The sequence below is a fragment of the Bos indicus genome, chromosome 24 (assembly GCF_029378745.1).
Source record: "Bos indicus isolate NIAB-ARS_2022 breed Sahiwal x Tharparkar chromosome 24, NIAB-ARS_B.indTharparkar_mat_pri_1.0, whole genome shotgun sequence".
NCBI lineage: Eukaryota > Metazoa > Chordata > Mammalia > Artiodactyla > Bovidae > Bos > Bos indicus.
In genome coordinates this window covers 56,640,776-56,661,331 of record NC_091783.1, presented here as the reverse complement: position 1 = coordinate 56,661,331, position 20,556 = coordinate 56,640,776, and the positions used below count along the sequence as shown (strand labels likewise).

General features: G+C 41.2%; 1 protein-coding gene across 5 annotated transcripts in view; it reads right to left on the bottom strand.

The window, feature by feature from the left end:
- The window catches only part of WDR7 (WD repeat domain 7), a 352,599-nt gene that overhangs the window by 50,137 nt on the left and 281,906 nt on the right, over window positions 1–20,556 (bottom strand). For all 5 annotated transcript variants that reach the window (XM_019986705.2, XM_070779108.1, XM_070779109.1 and 2 more), the window contains one exon: window positions 20,281–20,380. In XM_019986705.2, coding sequence (XP_019842264.2) covers window positions 20,281–20,380 — 100 coding nt within the window. The remainder of the gene's footprint in view (window positions 1–20,280; window positions 20,381–20,556) is intronic.

The window sequence follows — 20,556 nt, the reverse complement described above, 5'->3', positions numbered from 1 at the left end:
ATGATAGGAAAATAGTTTCAAGCCATGAGGCCAGTTGCCATTTCCTTGATGGAAATTTAGATATGCAAACTAAATGCAAACTTCTGTCTTGTCCTGAGAAAATGAAGAGAAAGCCTCTAAAAACAGTGCTCATCGAAACTGATACTTTCTTCTTGGTAACATGAAAAGAATGCTTTGGCCAGGATATATTTGTACCCAATATAAATATAGTTGATGAGTCAAATATATATGATGCACAGATAGCCAAATAGTGCTCTGGGATATGCCCTTTAATCCTGGAAGTACTGGATTATTGAGTAATTTCATTTAAGAATATTCAGAAGCTGAATGCTTCTGAAATCCAACAGATTTGCAAGTAATACGTATTTTTGAAATCCCTGGACAAGTGACTTATTAAAGTCACGTATGAAGGGCCTGTTCTTCGTCTTAGGCCATGATTTCAAAGATCTCTCTTGATGACCCCTGCATTACTTTAATTAGCACAGACCTAATACTGCTGGAATTCTTTGAGTTGGCATTGAATTGATATTATAATGGCTCAGAATAATGATGTCACCACATTTCAGTACACAGACAACACGTAGGAGTCTTTTCTTCACGGCCAATCCCAAACATCATCTTTCATATTTATTTTAAACCCCTTTGTACTTCTGAATGTTCTACTTGGGTAAACTCTTGAGTCAGGTGTTCACCCTGTGGGGGTCAAATATCCTACAGATTATTTTAAAATACGTATTTTGAAAAAGCAACACTCTTGATGGCACATTTATACCTAGTCGCCTCTCCTTTCTCTCCCATTAAGGAATGGTACACACAAGTCTGCCTGCTCTGCGGCTGCCAGATCTGACGGCCTTCTCTTAATTTTTATCTTACTTGACCTTTTGGCAGCATTTCTTTCATGAGACATTCTCCCCTTTTGTTACCACAGTCTTCTGATTTTCTTCGTGTCTCCAAACCATCCAGTCTCTTATTTCTGTGAATGTATCTCTCATCTCATCTCTAAATGTGGAACTTTTTAAGGGCTTTGTCCCCGCCCCTTTCTCTTCTTACTATATACTCATCCACTGTTATGGCTCTGAATACATTAACATGCCAATGATGTCTAAATGAGCATCTCCAAAGACAAGCACACAGCTTCATATCTGACAGTGCCATATGAATGTTTACAGGCATCTCAAAGTTAACATCACAAACTAAGTGATTAATTCTCCACCAGTACTTCCCTTGTATTCAGTTGCTCACATCAAAAACTTGAGAATTATCCTTAGCACCTCATTCTTTCAATAACCATGCTGGATTCATCACAAATTCAGTTTTATCTTCAAATTCATCTCAAATCAGTCCATTTCTCTCTCACCTGGAGTACTTTTGGAAGAGCCTTGTCACTAACTGGTCTTCCTATTTCCACTTTTGTCTTCCTTCAATCCATTCTCCATACAACAGTTCAATCGGATCAAGCCTCTAATTTAGAACCCTTAATAGTTTCCCACTGCATTAAGGATAATATCAAAATTTCTCATCATAACTCAGGGGCCTCTGTGACCTAGTCGCAGCCCACCTCTCCAGTCGTGTCTCTTGTTGCTTTGCTATAAAGTCTCTCTTTGGTGCTTAACTTCCTCTAGTATATTAAGGACACACTGACAAACTAAATGCTTAGAATTTTCCTTAAATATGGAAGTGTCTCACATCCTGGGAATATCACTGGATTCACAACTTGGAAAAGAAAGGCAGCTCTAGTATGTCTCTGGAGGAAGCATGAATTTCCTCATAGGCATTAAACAGACATATATTATTTCAGCAGTGAGTAGCACTAACATCCTGGAATGCGAAGTCAAGTGCGCCTTAGGAAGCATCACTACAAAGCTAGTGGAGGTGATGGAATTCCAGTAGAACTATTTCAAATCCTAAAAGATGATGCTGTGAAAGTGCTGCACTCAATATGCCAGCACATTTGGAAAACTCAGCAGTAGCTACAGGACTGGAAAAGGTCAGTTTTAATTCCAATCCCAAAGAAGGGCAATGCCAAAGAATGCTCAAACTGCCTCACAACTGCTCTCCTCTCACGTGCTAGCAAAGTAACGCTCAAAATTCTCCAAGCCAGGCTTCAACAGTATGTGAATTGTGAACGTCCAGATGTTCAAGCTGTACTTAAAAAAAGCAGAGGAACCAGAGATCAAACTGCCAACATCACTGGATCATCGAAAAAGAAAGAGAGTTTCCGAAAAACATCTACTTTTGCTCCACTGACTACTCCAAAGCCTTTGACTGTGTGTATCACAACAAACTATGGAAAATTCTGAAAGGGATGGGAATACCAGACCACCTGACCTGCCTCCTGAGAAATCTGTATTCAGGTCAAGAAGCAACAGTTAGAACTGGACATGGAACAACAGACTGGTTCCAAATTGAGAAACGAGTACGTCAACGCTGTACACTGTCACCCTTCTTATTTAACTTACGTGCAGAGTACATCATGCGAAACGCTGGGCTGGACGAAGCACAAGCTGGAATCAAGACTGCCTGGAGAAATATCAATAACCTCTGATATGCAGATGACACCACCTTTATGGTAGAAAGCAAAGAGGAACTAAAGAGCCTCTTGATGAAAGTCAAAAAGGAGAGTGAAAAAGTTGGCTTAAAACTCAACAGTCAGAAAACTAAGATCATTTCATCTAGTCCCCTTCATGGCAAATAGGTGGAGAAACAATGGAAACAGTGAGAGATTACTTTTTTGGGCTCCAAAATCGCAGCAGATGGTGACTGCAGCCATGAAATTAAAAGACACTTGCTACTTTGAAGAAAAGCTATGACCGGCCTAGACTGCATATTAAAAAGCAGAGACATTACTTTGCCAACAAAGGCCCATCTAGTCAAAGCTATGGTTTTCCCAGTAGTCATGTATGGATGTGAGAGTTGGACTATAAAGAAAGCTGCCAAAGAATAAGAAAGTTGCTGAAGAATTGATGCTTTTGAACTGTGGAGTTGGAGAAGACTCTTGCGAGTCCCTCGGACTGCAAGGAGATCCAACCAATCAATCCTAAAGGAAATCAGTCCTGAATATTCATTGGAAGGACTGATGTTGAAGCTGAAACTCCAATACTTTGGCCACCTAATGCAACGAACCGACTCATTTGAAAAGACACTGATGCTGGCAAAGATTGAAGGCGGGAGGAGAAGGGGACAACAGAGGATGAAATGGTTGGATGGCATCACTGACATGATGGACATGAGTTTGAGTAAACTTCAGGAGTTGGTGATGGACAGGGAGGCCTGCTGTGCTGCAGCCCATAGGGTCTCAAAGAGTTAGACACGACTGAGTGAACTGAACTGAACTGAGCACTAACATAGGAGCTGGTACACAGCAAATACTTGAAATAATCTGAACAGATGCTGTAGCAAGACAAAAGATCCTACCATATTATGAGAGAGATCCAGAGAGAGCAAAATCTTGAATTGTTCACTGGATCTGAGTGGTTGGAGAAAATGCCCCATTAGGGACAAAGCTATGACGGGTTAACAAGACACAGGTGACTTCCATAAGCAATTTTTCTGTTAATGATATTATCTGGCAGAGATACCCCCTTCCTGTTGTGATTTGAAGAAAAGTCATCAGAAAGGGGACTCTGGAGAGAAAAGGAGGCTGAATGTATACTCAACAGTAGTTCCTTAAAGCTCTGTTAGGATGGGTTAACATACCAGGAAAATTCTCAAGTGCAATATAAAAATCTAGATATTCTGGCCTCAACTCAGCTCAGCACAGTCAGAGAAATTTCTGCATAGAAAGGAGTACTAAGACCTCATAAACTAAAATTTTATGATTTTATGCAATATTTCAAAGCAAATCTAGTGTTGTATAGACTATGACTACAAATACCTACAAATAGTTATACATGTGAGTAGTAATGTATAAAGGTAAGAACTCTGTTGGCGGGGGGGATTACGATGGGTTTTCTCCCCTAAACCTTTCCTCCGTATTTCTGTACTGCTTTCTCAATGGTAATACTCCACACCCCCACCCCCGATCAAGTTCCACTCATCTTAAGGCTCCATTTTAGCCTATATGATTCTAGATCTAATGCAAACTATTTTTCCTTATTTAAAAATCATTTGATTTTCTAAACCATGGGGACTTAAATTCAAACTGTTTATCTCTCACATAATCTGTTATTTTGTTTGACAAACCCACAGTTTCTCAACTCCAATTTGCCTTAGAATTACCTGGAAGTACCTTATTAAACGGAGAAGGCAATGGCACCCCACTCCAGTACTCTTGCTTGGAAAATCCCATGGACGGAGGAGCCTGGTAGGCTTCAGTCCACGGGGTCGCTAGGAGTCGGACATGACTGAGCGACTTCACTTTCACTTTTCACTTTCATGCACTGGAGAAGGAAATGGCAACCCACTCCAGTGTTCTTGCCTGGAGAATCCCAGGGATGGGGGAGCCTGGTGGGCTGCCGTCTATGGGGTCGCACAGAGTTAGACACGACTGAAGTGACTTAGCAGCAGCAACCTTATTAAAATCTGGGTCATTGCCTCAGAGATTCTAATTCAGAAGGGTTGAGGCAGGAGGAATCTATTTTGAAATTTTCTACACGATTCTGACGTGTAACCTCATTTGGAAAGAACAATGCCCGGTTTGTTGTTGCTGTTCAGTCGTTGTGTCCAACTCTTGGCGACCCTAGGGACTGTAGCCTGCCAAGCTCCTCTGTGCACGGAATTTTCCAGGCAAAAATACTGGAGTGGGTTGCCATTTCCTTCTCCAGGGGATCTTCCTGGATCAGGGCTCAAACCCGCAGCTCCTGCACTGGAAGGTGGATTCTTTCCACTGAGTCACCAGGGAAGCCCTAAATGCCCAGTGATTTTCTATAAAAGGAACTTATGGACAGATAGAACCATCCATGGAGAACTAAACACAAATATTAATACATTATCCTGCAAAGAATACTGGCTTAGTATTACAAGTAATAATCATTTCCCCTTGTATGAAATTGGCAATTTTCAAAGCCCTTTCATATCCTTCTGTAAAACACCTCATCTTTCTAGCCTTACTTTGCTTTTTGCAAAAATAAGGATTTCTTTCAGACTAAAAAAATAATGTGTACCTGATATACAGTAAAACAAAAGCAAAAACAATACCCAGTTGCGGATGTGACTGCTGATGGAAGTAAAGTCCGAGGCTACATAGAGCAATATTGCATAGGAACCTAGAATGTTAGGTCCATGAATCAAGCGAATTAAAAGTGGTCAAACAAGACGGCAAGAGTGAACATCGACATTCTAGGAATCACTGAACTAAAATGGACTGGAATGGGTGAATTTAACTCAGATGACTGTTATATCTACTACGGTGGGCAAGAATCCTTTGGAAGAAATGGAGTAGCCATCATGGTCAACAAAAGAGTTCAAAATGCAGTACTTGGATGGAATCTCAAAAACAACAGAATGATTTCTGTTCGTTTCCAAGGCAAACCATTCAATATCACAGTAATCCAAGTCTAAGCCCCAACCAGTAATGCTGAAGAAGCTTAAGTTGAATGGTTCTATGAAGACCTACAAGACCTTTTAGAACTAACACCTAAAAAAGATGTCCTTTTCATTATAGGGGACTGGAATGCAAAAGTAGGAAGTCAAGAAACACCTGGAATAACAGGCAAATTTGGTCTTGGAGTACAAAATGAAGCAGGTCAAAGGCTAACAAGAGTTTTGCCAAGAGAACGCACTGGTAGTAGGAAACACCCTCTTCCAACAACACAAGAGAAGACTCTACACATGGACATCACCAGATGGTCAATACCAAAATCAGACTGATTTTATTCTTTGCAGCCAAAGATGAGAAGCTCTATACAGTCAGCAAAAACAATACCTGGAGCTTACTGTGGCTCAGATCATGAACTCTTTATCTAAATTCAGACTTAAATTGAAGAAAGTAGGGAAAACCACTAGACCATTCAGGTGTGACCTAAATCAAATCCCTTCAGAGAAGGCAATGGCATCCCACTCCAGTACTCTTGCCTGGAAAATCCCATGGACAGAGGAGCCTGGTAGGCTGCAGTCCATGGGGTCGCTAAGAGTCGGACATGACTGAGCGACTTCACTTTCACTTTTCACTTTCATGCATTGGAGAAGGAAATGGCAACCCACTCCAGTGTTCTTGCCTGGAGAATACCAGGGACGGTGGAGCCTGATGGGCTGCCATCTATGGGGTCGCACAGAGTCAGACACGACTGAAGTGACTTAGCAGCAGCAGCAGCAAATCAAATCCTTACGATTATACCGTGGAAGTGACAAATAGATTCAAGGGATCAGATCTGATAGACAGAGTGCCTGAAAAACTATGGAGAGAGGTTCATGACATTGTACAGGACAGAGGGATCAAGACCATCTCCAAGAATAAGAAATACAAAAAGGCAAAATACTTGTCTGAGGAAGCCTTACAAATAGCTGAGAAAAGAAGAGAAGCTAAAGGCAAAGGAGAAAAGGAAAGATATACCCATGTGAATGCAGAATTCTAAAGAACAGCATGGAGAGATAAGAAAGCCTTTCTCAATGATCAATGCAAAGAAATAGAGGAAAACAACAGAATGGGAAACACTAAAAATCTCTTCAAGAAAATTAGAGATACCAGGGGAACATTTCATGCAAAGATGGGCACAAAAAAGGACAGAAATAGTACGGATCTAACAGAAGCAGAAGATATTAAGAAGAGGTGGCAAGAATACACAGAAGAACTATACAAAAAAGATCTTCATGACCCAGATAACCATGATGGTATGATCACTCACCTAGAGCTGGACATCCTGGAATGTGAAGTCAAGTGGGCCTTAGGAAGCATCACTACGAACAAAGCTAGTGGAGGTGATGGAATTCCAGTTGAACTATTTCAAATCCTGAAAGATGATGCTGTGAAAGTGCTGCGCTCAATATGCCAGCAAATTTGGAAAACTCAGCAGGGGCCACAGGACTGGAAAAGGTCAGTTTTCATTCCAATCCCAAAGAAAGGCAATGCCAAAGAATGCTCAAACTACCGCACAATTGCACTCATCTCACACGCTAACAAAGTAATGCTCAACATTGTCCAAGCCAGGCTTCAACAGTATGTGAACCGTAAACGTGCAGATGTTCAAGCTGGATTTAGAAAAGGCAGAGGAACCAGAGATCAATTGCCAACATCCGCTGGATCATCGAAAAAGAAAGAGAGTTTCAGAAAAACATCTACTTTTGCTCCAAAGCCTTTGACTGCATGAATCACAACAAACTGTGGAAAATTCTGAAAGAGATGGGAATACCAGACCACCTGACCTGCCTCCTGAGAAATCTGCATGCAGGTCAACAAGCAACAGTTAGAATGGACATGGAACAACAGACTGGTTCCAAATCAGGAGAGGAGTACCTCAAGGCTGTATATTGTCACCCTGCTTATTTAACTTATATGCAGAGTACATCAAGCAAAATGCCAGGCTGGACGAAGCACAAGCTGGAATCAAGATTGCCAGGAGAAATATCAATAACCTCCAATATGCAGATGACACCACCCTTATGGCAGAAAGTGAAGAAGAACTAAAGAGCCTCTTGATGAAGGTGAAAGAGAAGAGTGAAAAAACTGGCTTAAAACTCAACATTCAGAAAACTAAGATCATGGCATTAGGTCCCATCACTTCATGGCAAATAGATGGGGAAACAATGGAAACAGTGACAGACTTTATTTTCTTGGGCTCCAAAATCATGGCATATGGTGACTGCAGCCGTGAAATTAAAAGACGCTTGCTCCTTGGAAGAAATGCTATGACCAACCTAGACTGCATATTAAAAAGCAGAGATATTACTTTGCCAACAAAGGTTTGTCTAGTCAAAGCTATGGTTTTTCCAGTAGTCATGTACGGATGTGAAAGTTGGACTATAAAGAACGCTGAGTGCAGAAGAATTGATGCTTTTGAACTGTGTTTTTGGAGGAGACTCTTGAGAGTCTCTTGGACTGCAAGGAGATTCAACCAGTCTATCCTAAAGGAAAGCAGTCCTGAATATTCATTGGAAGAACTGATGCTTAAACTCCAATATTTTGGCCACCTCATGTGAAGAACTGACTCATTGGAAAAGACCTTGATGCTGGGAAAAATTGAAGGCAGGAGAAGGGGATGACAGAGGATGAGATGGTTGGATGGCATCAACAACTCGATGGGCATGAGTTTGAGCAGGCTCTGGGAGCTGGTGATGGATAGGGAGGCCTGGTGTGCTGCTCTCCATGGGGTCGCAGAGAGAGTTGGACACAACCGAGTGACTGAACTGAACTGATATACAGCAGGCACTCAGGAAATGTTCATTCAATGAATGAATGAAAGAATGGCTACCTCACAAAAACATGCAAAGTGTTATGGGGTAGAAGAATAGGTTTTTGAAAAACCAGTCTTATACCTAGTAATCTTAGGATCACAGAATTTAAGTAATGAACCTAGTAACTGGGTCTCGGTCTAAGCTTTCTGGCTCCTTGTTTGGTGATCTTCCGTTTCGCTTTCTTCCTGAAATTTGCCCGTTAGCCTGTGTTGTGTGAGAGATGGTCCACCTGCTGCATTTTGTATTCACAGCACTGCCGACGAGTGACAAACGGCGGGAAGTGTACAAGCGCATGTAGGCTGTTCCCTTCTTTAACCTCTGTCTACTGTAGAGGCTGTAACTCCAGAGGCCTGATACACATGTCTACAGGTAATAAATCTGTGTGAGTTATAGCTGTATCCTTGTAGATTTACAATGATAAGTCTTAATTCATGTCTGGCAACATATTTACATAAATTACAGCAATAGAGTAATGATGCCATATGCTGGAATGTTCACCCAGAGAAATTCAAGAGGCTTACGGCAGCTGGCTTTCTTATGGCCACAAAGGGCCGCCCTCATATATATGAGAAAGAAGCATTGAATTTGGTATTGTGGGCATTATACAGATGTTTTCTTACTCTTGACATTTGTCTGAAAGTAAACTATGCTTCCAGTGCCTCTCACTGCATTAATGAATAGTCTCGATTAAGATGTAACTTTAGGGAAGAGCAGAATTACTTAAACAGTCGAAACCTTCAGAGGAGTAAGTGCACATTACTTCTAAGGGTCTACTCTGTCTTCAAGTGCATCTGCTTAACAGCTCTGAAGCTTAACAGCCCTGATGCTGGAGCACAAGCTCAACCAGGCTGGGAGGGAACAGGGACAGTGAGAGTAACCAGGGCAGGCCTCTCCCTCTCGGGCGATGAAGGGAAGGGGCCCTTGGCCTCGGACGGAACATGGCAAGGGACCACAGCCGGATGTCATGAGCCTTGCCCAGTACTTCAGCATTCCAGTTCACTGTTTCTGTTCCAAGAGAAGGGAAAGTGGATTCTTCTAAAGTTGTGTTACTATTAGTCTCCTTTGCTGGGACAGATTTCCCATTAAGAGTTTTGTTCTTACATCAAAAAGACTCTTTCAAATTCAGAAACTCACAATTGGATATTAAGGATGACCATGAATCAACCCACCACTACCATTTACTGAGACTGTAATAGTCATGAAACTAAATGTCTTATGTTAGTTTAATTAATCTTTATAAGGGCCTAAAATTATGCCCATAATTTCCAGGCGTCAAAGATAGTAGGTGGAAGGGCAGGCCCCAAACCCAGATCTCGTCAACCTTCCTTCCTGTTTATCACATCTTACATCATTCCAAGGGCCAGATCACCAAACTCCCTTGGGAAGGAAATGCTGGTTGCCTTCCTCAAGCCAAGGTCCTGTGTTCAATAAAGGTGACAGCCTTCATCTCGGGAGTGAACTTCCACTAGTCCATCATAATTTCATTCTCTTTGCCAGCAACAGGTTTAGGGTTAGGGTTAGTGGATGATATGGGTATGTGATGCAATCTTGGTCAACTGAGACGTGAGAACAGACTTTCTCAGATGGCCTTTCTGCCTCTGGATGGTATCCTCTGCATAGGTTGCTGGTGCTGTGGCAACATCTTGTACCCTGAAGTGGTCCAGCCCAAGAGACAGATGCTCTGAACATGGTGAAGAAGGGAGGGTCCTTCACGACACCGCTGACTGCTCACTTCACCAGCCGCCTCTAGATGTTTCGTTACATGAGATAATAGATCCTTTAATTGAAAGTCTCTTTCGTGCCTTCTATTACTTTGCAAATAAAATATCCTAAGTATGAAATCTTTCCAAAAGCTGCATAGTCCCTTTATTTAAAAACTCCCCTCTATGCCTAAACTGGGCTTCCCTGGTGGCTCAGACAGTAAAGAATACAGCTGCAGTGTAGGAGACCCAGGTTCAATCCCTGGGTGGGGAAGATTCCCTGGAGAAGGGAATGGCCACCCACTTCAGTATTCTTGCCTGGAGAATTCCATGGACAGAGGAGCCTGGCGGGCTACAGTCCATGGGGTCACAAAGCGTCAGACATGACTGAGCAAATATACCAGATTTTAAGTATTTTATATATCAGGACTGGATATAAAGGATACAAGGCACTGAATCCAGAATCAATTCAGTGCACTGTGATTCTCCTACGTCGTGTTTTTGAATTTTCTGGACTAAATATATACAGAATCCATAAATACATCTATCCATAGACACATGCCAATATTCTCATTTTTTATATACTGACAGGAAAAATAAAAAGGCTAGGAAGGAAATTAAATGGCATTGAGAAATGTAGATAAAATGTGAATTTTGGGAATCAATGCTTTTACAAAGACATTGAAATGCTTGTAATAACTGTTGTGTTTGGAAACAAACAGTTTCACATATTTCCAACTATAGATATTACCATGAATTAATTTTTTTCCTCAGTGTAAAAATCTTAAATATTACCATTCAAAGTACAACATGGACTTCAGAAACACTCAGTGAGTGATGAGGCAGAGAGACGACAGAAAAATACACCTGTATGTGCTCCATTAAAATAATTCTTTAAAAAATTTTAAACTTTCAGGGTAAATGATGGTCTAATTGCAAGGACTGTTCTATATATCTCTTTGTCTTCCTAGAGGTTCTTCTCTAAATAGCATTGCATTTTTAAAATGGGAAGCTTGTTAGGTAATTCAACAGGGCGTCAGAAAACCATTGTCTTCCTCAACCATTCATCTTATCATCATCCCTTCTGCTGTATTTCTGGTTGCTGCTCCTGAATGTCATAGGAAACACCTGCCACAAAACCAGCTCCTGAAAGAACAGGAAGAAAAGGCCTAAAATGTCGGCCTGACTAAGCACTGTAGTCAATCCTCACTGCAATTTTTGCAATCATCACATAAATGCCCTTGATGTATAAGCGTTATAGACTTCTGCTCTGTGAAAACTGTGCCTGAAGCTTCAAAACTCTGCCATAAAGAAACATCAGTCTTACTGCCCACCAAACCCCTAAGGGCCATTACTCCTCCTAACTAGAAGTAAAATCTTTGTTATTTTTAGAGAGAAAAAGACATTGTTCTCCAAACTTCTATTCATATAAGCGTGTTTGCTGACACTGTCGAGCCTGAACGTTAGCTTCCTTGCAATATGCAGCAACCTTAGAGTGCTCGCCAGAATTCAATGCATTAGAGAAAATTAGGGCTTCCCTAGAGGCTCAGGCAGTAAAGAATCTGCCTGCAAAGTGGGAGACCAGGGTTCAATCCCTGGGTTGGGAAGATCCCCTGGAGAAGGGAATGGCAACTCACTCCAGTATTCTTGCCTGGAGAATCCCATGGACGGAGGAGCCTACAGTCCTTGGGGGTTGCAAAGAGTTGGACACGACTGAGCGACTTAACACTTTCACTTTCATCAGAATGCTTTGAATCCCATGCTGAAAACATTTTCAGATCTTGCCAAGCCCCCTTTTCCTAAAACGACTGTTTATGGAAAATGCCAGCATTCAGTTCTTGCTTTACATTTTGATAATGCCATGTAAACTTGATTTATAAAATCTATATTACTGAGTTAGCATTCAATAAGACATAGAGGGAATTCCCTAGTGGTGCAGCAGTTCGGACTCTCTGCTGCCACTGAGGGGCATAGGTTTGATCCCTGGTCAGGGAACTAAGATGCCACAAGCTACACAGCCCCCAAAAAAGAAAAAAAAAAAAAGCACAGAGAAGCGGTGTCTCCACTTTTCTATTGGAATGACTGTTTTTCTCCTGAGATTTGTGTGGTTCCCAGTGTACTGCTTTTGCTATAACATGAACCACTCACATACACACAGTGGGGAGCACATCTCTCAGGTTTTCATAAACCTGCTTCCGCTATATTTCTTCTCCCTCTTGACTTTGCAGATGCTGTGTCATCTGCCTGGAATCACGGCCCTTTCCTCCCCTTCCTGCCTAACTCCTATAGTTAATGGTTCAGCTCTGATATCTTTTCTAGAGAGCCCTACCAGACCATTCTCTCTAGTCACCTAAACAAACCTGGGCCTGTGCTCTTCCTGTGTTCCCCACCACGCTCCAGCTCGCTCCCGTGGAAGGGACAATCACAGTATTTCAGCTCTGGGTTTGTATCTGTCTTATAGTGCTTGCGTGCTAAGTCACTTCAGTTGTATCCGACTCTTTGTGACCCCACGGACTGTAGCCCACCAGGCTCCTCTGTCCATGGGATTCTCAAGGCAAGAACACTGGAGTGGGTTGCCATTTCCTTCTCCAAGGGATCTTCCCAGCCCAGGGATCAAACCTTCATCTCTTATGCTTCCTGCACTGGCAGCCTGGCTCTTTACCACTACTGCCACCCGGGAAGCCCTCTGACTTCTAGTCCAGAGTATAAATTCCTTGGAGGGACTTTATAAGAAACAGTTTATATTTATTTATCTTTATCCCTTGCACATAATTCAGTGTCTGATACAGAGAAGAGTTATCATAAAATTATTTTTATTTTTTATAAATAAAATGAAGTTCCAGCTGTGGAACTTCATTCTTTATGAGAATGACTGCAGTTCAAGAGTCCTTCTGTGGACGTCCCTGGTGGTACAGTACATAAGAATCCATCTGCCAATGATGGGCGCACAGGTTCGATCCCTGGTCTGGGAAGATTCCACCTGCCACGGAGCAACTAAAGCCCGTGTGCCACAGCTGCTGAGCCTGTGCTCTGGAGCCTGTGCTGTGCAGTGAGAGCCGCCACAGTGATGAGAAGCCCACGCACCACAACCAGAGCATAGTCCCTGCTCGCCACAACTAGAGAAAGCCCACGCGCAGCAGTGAAGACCCAGTGCAGCCATAGACAAATAAATCCGTTTTTAAAAAAAGAGTCATTCTTTCATTCACAGGAATATTAGGGAGAGTGTGGAAAAGCTAATGCCCACGAACTATGAGAAAGCAGTTTCAGAGCATTTTGGTGATCACATGCACAAATCTTTAGCACTATGCATTCAGAAATAGCCCTTAGAAAATCAGACAGACGAAAAACGTATGGAAGTAAGACTATGTAATACAGCACTGCTGAAAATGGTGAAAATTGAGGGGGCAGGGGGCTTAAATGTTCATTGACAGAGGATCGGCTAATGAATCCTCCACCTTTGTACTGGAATAGGATGTAGTCATTCAAACAGACTAAAACAGCCCTGCAAACTTCACATGCCCAGAACCTAAAATCCTGACCTTCACCCATACGTAGCCTGTTTTTCCTCTCAGCTATTAAGGGCACCATAATCCATCTGGCTGCTCAAGACTCCAACCTATGAGTCACCCTTGAGCCCTTCCTTTCTCTCACCATTGCCTCGCCCTGAATCCCCCAACCCTGCACCCGACATGTGAACAATCATTAAGACCTGCTGGCTCTCCTTCCAAAACATAGCCTGCTCGTGCCTGCATTTCTCCATTGCTACTGCAACAACCCTAGTCGCAGCTCAGCGGCCATTAATCTTTTCAAATAAAAACAGATCAAACCAGTTCCTCCTTTTAGGATCTAGCCTACAGAGAGAAAAGCACCAGTGTATAAAGATGCTCATTGCAGCTGTGTTCGTATGAGCCCAGAGCGGGACTTAATCTGAAGAGTTCATCAACAGAACAGTAGCTTTATAATGTTTTTTATATTTTGTAAAGAACATGTTAGAACAATGGTGTTTGACCAGGAAGTTTAGCTATGATGTCCTATTAGGATTTTTTTTTTAGGCTGCAGAATACTGTGTCTATTGTGATTCCAAAGTTTTGAAATAAAGAACAAATGCCTTCCAAAAGCAAAGCAAGAAAAAAATAACTGCTAAAAACATCATATATTTCTGACCACGAAGTTACGAAACTAGAAATCAATTACAAGAAGAAAAATGCAAAAAAACCATTTAACATCATATAATTTCCTGGCATGAAATTCTCTAATGGCAGCCCATCACACTGAAATAAAATCTGATATCCCCACCCTGGCCTTCGCGATCGGTCCTGCCTTCCTAGCAAACTCCACCTCAGATCTCTCTTCCACTTGCTAACACAATGAATGCACTTTACAGTTGTCTTTTTTCTGTTCCCCCAAATTCCCAGTGGTGTTCCCACCTTAGGTGTTGTCCTAATTGCTCCTTGTCCTTATAATGCTCTTCTTAGAGGTGGTCACATAGTCTTGGGTTAAACGAAGCCCCCTCCACGTGCTCACCCCTGAGCACCTACAGTAGGCAGCCAGTCACTCCTCCTGTTATCACACCGCTCCCTGATATTTTCTTCTTCAGCTTGTTTGTCTCCTCTCACTGAACAGAAGCTCCCTGAGGGCAGGAGCCACACTTGCTTTATTTGCCACCAACAGTAGGCACTACTTGCTATTATTGAATGAGATATATGGACTCATAGTGAGTAGGTAAAAACAGGTTGCAGGAAACCCTTAAATTATTGGGGAGGAGGGAGAGAATAATCTTACTTGTATATCTCAGAAACAAGACTCAAAGTGTTTACAATAAATAGCTAAACAGGAATCAACGCCAAGGGACAGTTACAGTGGACTTTAACTTTCCACTTTAAATATTTTGTTATTGCTTGAGGTTATTTTATAATGAGTGTGAATTACATTTATAATCTGAGGAGACAATCCATAAATTTCATTCACTTTCCAGAGAAAAAGGAGGCTGATTTGCTCCTTCACCAGCTACATATGTATCTTCCTTTTCCCTAGTTCTCATGTAAAAGCTAATCATTCAAGCATTATATTTGGACTTTTTTTGGGGGGGGTGGTGTGCAAGAAAATTACAGAAATTACTCAATTTTGACTGGCCAGGCATCAGTAGGTCATTATTGTCAATGAAAACAAAATAATTCCTGTAAGAAAATAATTGTTACAGGAAGCTTCAAAGCTTAAAGAGACAGAAGAAAGAGAAAGCGATGAAGGAAGGAAGGAACTAAGACCGGGCACTGCCACAGCTCACCAGATCCAGAGATGAAGCAGAATGTAAAAATTTTCAGCCAACTCCAAACCCAATAAAAACCAGGAAACAACAATCCTTGAGATTCTAACTACAGTTCTCTTTTGAGTTAAAAAAGCAGCCATCTAAGCAGCATTAAAAGGCTTGTAATTTATGATAAAGAAGTAAGCTTAGAAAAAAACTGGACTGAGTTTCAACAGAGATAAGTAATGAAAGGATAAAGAATAAATAACATGCAAATAAGAATGAGAACATTCACAGCCATGTCTGTTGAAAGCAAGAGAAACTACAAAGAAAATTATGCTAATAAGTTAGAAACTGAATAAGAATCACAAGACGACTGGCTCACTAACCCCATCTTTCATATCTGAAAAACGATGCTGAAGCAAACAGGTGTGGGAAATTACACAGTAATAAAATCCTTGAAAAAAATTCAGTGAGGGCTAATTAATATAAGACTTTAAATATATGCAAACAGATAGGCCAAAAACTGAGATATGCTGGCAGTTGGGAATACCATATTTAAATATCAGCTTTACTCAGAAAAATTTTAATATAGCAGGAACATGAAAAGTAATATTTGTAATGATTTCAAAAAATTACTTAAAAAATATATCAGTAGGACAACAGATTAATGCTATGCAAAAATCAGGATAGATGAAGAATAATCATTATATACGGTTGGTTGAGGACAGATCAATAAGTATAATCTTAACTTTGTTAAATACTTGGTTTGATATTCTACTCATTCTACGTTTAAGATTAATCAAATTGTTTGGAATAAAGAGCAACAACTACAACAAAATCCTAAAAAAGAACTTGTAATAGATATAGCTAGGATGAAATCATGTACACCTAAGTAAGAGAGAAAAGAAGTTTGGGGTTGATTTTGTCTTATTTAATTAATAACTAAATAATAATTATGATGACTAACATTTTTTAAGCACTTACTGATGTTTGCTTTATATACATATATATAACATTCTGAGGTCTCAAGGTTTATCTTTAAAATTCTCCACAGTTAATGTAATTTCATTGCAATGTAATGCATTTCCAAGTTTATTTTATTTTAATATAATCAACACTTACTGAATACTACTTGTTGAGAATTTTACATAAATTACCTTCCTTCTCACACATACAGGCACTATTTCTGTTACCACTATATAGTGAGGAAGCTTCAGTTCAGCAAAGTTGAGATACATTCCGATCAGATTTAAGTCACACAAGTTTCTCTTTGTTCTTCTCCAATATATTACACTGTACATTTTAAAATTTACTTCTATGTAGTTTTACATTTTTGGCGGTATTGCGTCTTCACTGCTGTGCGTGGCTTTCTCTAGCTGCAGCGAGCGGGGCTACCCTCTAGCTGCGGTGCGTGGTCTTACTGCTGTGGCTTCTCTTGTTGCACAGCACGGGCTCTAGACCACGCGGGCTTCAGTGGCTGTGGTGACAGGCTTCGTTGCCCCACAGCATGTGGGATCTTCCCAGAGCAGGGGTCAAACCCACGTCTCCTGCATTGGCAGGTGGAGTCTTAGCCACTGGACCACCAGAGACGCCCCTATGCTGCTTTAGATCACTTTTCAGTTGAATGAGTTAACTCCTTCTCCTCTAATTACCTAAGACAGAGGTCAGCAAATTTTTTCTGGAAAGAGCCACACAATAAATGTGTTAGGCTTTGTGGACCATACACAGTCTTTGCTGGCTGCAAACACCCAGTTCTGCCACCGCAGTGTGACCGCAGCCACACGCGATCCTTAAATGAACGACCTGGCTGTGTCCCAGTAAAATTTTACTTACTCCAACAGGTGGCAGGCAGATTTGGGCAACAGCTTGCAAACTCAATATGAGTAAAGTTCATATTCCAGACTGAATGCACATTTAGCTGCAGTTCTGTATAATCGCCTGTACTAGATTGACAAGAAGAGGTCGTAAGAAGACTGATCTTTAAGAAAGATAGATGCTAATGCCAAAAGATAAGGGAAACACATTTGACTTTCTGAGTCTATCCCTCGCTAGCCCATCGAAGGATGACAGGGACCCTGTATGTGCTGTGCCCCTTCTTCCGTCCTTGGGCTCCCACTGGGCCCAAGGACACTGCCTCGCCTCTGGCATCCTGGACAGGCCACGGTGCGTCTTCCCATGGTAGGGGCTCTCATTTAGGTGGCTGCCCCTTATATTTCCACCTAACTGGAACCTACCCCTGGAGCCCAGTGAATTTACTAAGTATCCCTTCTACATCTTTTATGTCATATGTTATGTCTTTGTTCAACATTAGTATAACTGTCCCACTCTCTCTGTTCACTGATTTCAACAGCTAATTCAAAAAATATTTTACTGCATTTCTAGTTCAAAATTCCAAGTCCTCTGATTCACCTCTAAAATACCATTTCTAAACATGCCAACTATACTCATGTATTCTGTTTCAACTGTTGACTCACTTATTTCAAACACTACAACACTAATACCATGAAGGAATTAAGAGAATCCCTTAAGAGCTCATTGTCACTGGATAAAACTGGTAACTGGCAAAAGCAGTTAAGATTGATTTTAGAGATTTAGCTTTGTTTTCATGCTCTGAAAGATGAGAGGAAAGGGTAACCTTCCCTTTCACAGTGCGCTGGAAGGTAAAGGTTATTCCGTCGTACAACACTAATGACAACTGGGATATCAAAATCAAGAAGCTGAAGTAGAAAAATATCACAGGGACACTGAAATGTCAAAATTCAGTAAAATAAGGCACGAAAACAAAATGAAATACGTGTGACGTTACAGATTTCTGTTAAGAAAGAATGTCATTGATTGATGAGTGTTTCTAAAATACTTTTATTAAAAGGAATAAGATATTCAAAGTATTCATGCTTTTTGCATGTTGATTAAGATCATCGCTGAGACCAGCGGGAGGGGAAGTGTCAGGAGGTGTGTGCTCAGGGCAGCTGTCAGGAGGTGTGTGCTCAGGGCAGGCTGCTCCGTCCTCATCAGCTCTTTATCGGGGTTCTTCCTTCACTCCTCTGGGTGTTACGACAAGGCCTCGCTCTTCCCTCTGTTGGTGGCAATGGTGTCCTCTCTATGGCTTCCTCACTTTAATTTTAAAGAAGCTTGAAAAGATCACCTTGTTCGATTTTTTTTTTTTTTTTTTGGTCTTCATCTTGTGGATGCTTGTGGCTTATTTCTCTAAAGCTGGCTAATAATAATATACAGTTGACCCCTGAAGAACAGGGGCTTGAACTGCGTGGGTCCACTCATACTTGGATTTCTAGTCCTTATGACAGCTCTATACCATCCAGCACTGTCTGAATCCCCAGATGCAGAACCAGGGATACAGAAGGTCAACTGTAAGTTACATGTGGGGCTTCCCTGGTGGCTCAGATGGTAAAGAATCTGCCTGCAGTATAGGAGACCCGGGTTTGATCCCTGGGTTGAGAAGATTCCATGGAGAAGGGAACACTACCCACCCCAGTATTCTTGCCTGCAGAATCCCATGGACAGAGGAGCCTGGACAGATAATCCATGCGGTTGCAAAGAGTCGGACATGACTGACTCTACAACTACCACCGCATCACTGCATCACTAACCCCAGCGACGTTCAGGGTCAACTGAACTCCAATATATAACAACTGATTCTGAAAATGATGCTTGGAGACTGTCTCTCAAGAGGAAAACGTTATAGGCAACGTGTAACTTGATTTTTAAAGCAAGTATTCAGACCGGTTTCATTGCTTAAAGTGAGAGCTCAGAGTAAAGCAATACAGTCACCAACAAGGAGTTAATGTCTTAAAAGAAAAATCACACAAAAGAAACTCAATAGTTAATCAGTGCGGTAAATGGTGCACACTCACAGGAAATGCACAATGGACACTCATGCCTCAGGGCCTCTGAGAAGGACTGTATAAAGAAACGTGTTAAATCTGAATGATACCCTCTAAGCTGGTCTGACCCCTGAAACTTTTACCACCAATCTGCTACCATCTCTTAGATCTATCTTATGGAAAGCTGCCAGAGAAGCTTTTGGGGAACTAATTAATAGTTTATTAAATACAAGAGGCAATTTAAAATTTAGCTACATGATATATTCATATTCCTTCTGAAAACTCCTAATATAGTTGAATATATCAATTATGGTTGAATACAATTTCTAATATGATTGAATATAGCAGCATTGATAATTGCTACAGTGGAAGACAAGGGATAATAACTTGGAATTACTTATCAGTGAACACTATAAATTACCACAATCAGGTAGCTTTGTTAGCTAGATCAGCCTACTAGCTTTGTTTTTGCCATTAACCAACAAGGTGACTCTGGGATAAAGAGACTGATCACTTTGACATCAAGTGGGGCTAGATGTGCTCCATCTACCCAAGTGGCACATTTGGAGAACCAAGTGGTCAAGATGAAGACCCAGACGAACTTCTAATCAATAATAAAGTTGTATAAAAGCATAGGAAGTTATCAAAGCATAAAAAGGAATATATTATTTCAAATAGAGCCTTGGCTTCCTTCTTCCAGAACCACACCAAATGCCATTGTGATTTCTGTCTTTCTTGAACTGAGTAGAATACTGTCCTCAAATTGCTAAAGATCTCATTTTACTTAGAAAGCGAATTTTCATTTAGCCATTAATCATGATAATGTATCATCACGTTTTTTTCCCCCACAAAACACATGATAAGAATAAGAAAATCAGAAAACTTTGTTTAAAGGAAGAAAAGATTTATTGCAAAGGGGTTTGTGAGTACCACTACCTTACTCAGGGCCCTGTGATGAGCAAGTCTGCGGCGGCCCTTCATTCCCAGTGAATAAAGACAGTAGGGCTCTATATTCTCTGAGTCCTTCATTACACTATTGATCCCTTTAGCATTATCCATAATGTTCCCGCAGCTCAGCACGTCAACTGGTGAAGTGCTGGTCTCTCACTCCTTTCAATAACCTGCGGACTTTATGGAGAGGAAGTCACAATGATTTATTTACCTGACATTTTCCAGTCCGAATGTCGTACAGGGCCACTGAACCATGGCGAGCTCCAACGGCTATTCTGTGATTCCGCTCATAATAGCTGACCATGTAGAACCTGGATTGAACATTTAAACAACAGCGAAAATGAAAAAACAGGTGAGATGACCTGCACGTCGAAGCGGATAGCAACACACACTGCAGATTAAAGCCAGTTCCAATAAACAGTGTTAAATAAGTATATCCATAATTAGTAAGTGGAGCTTTTTCAAAAATGTTTCATTGTGGTAATTC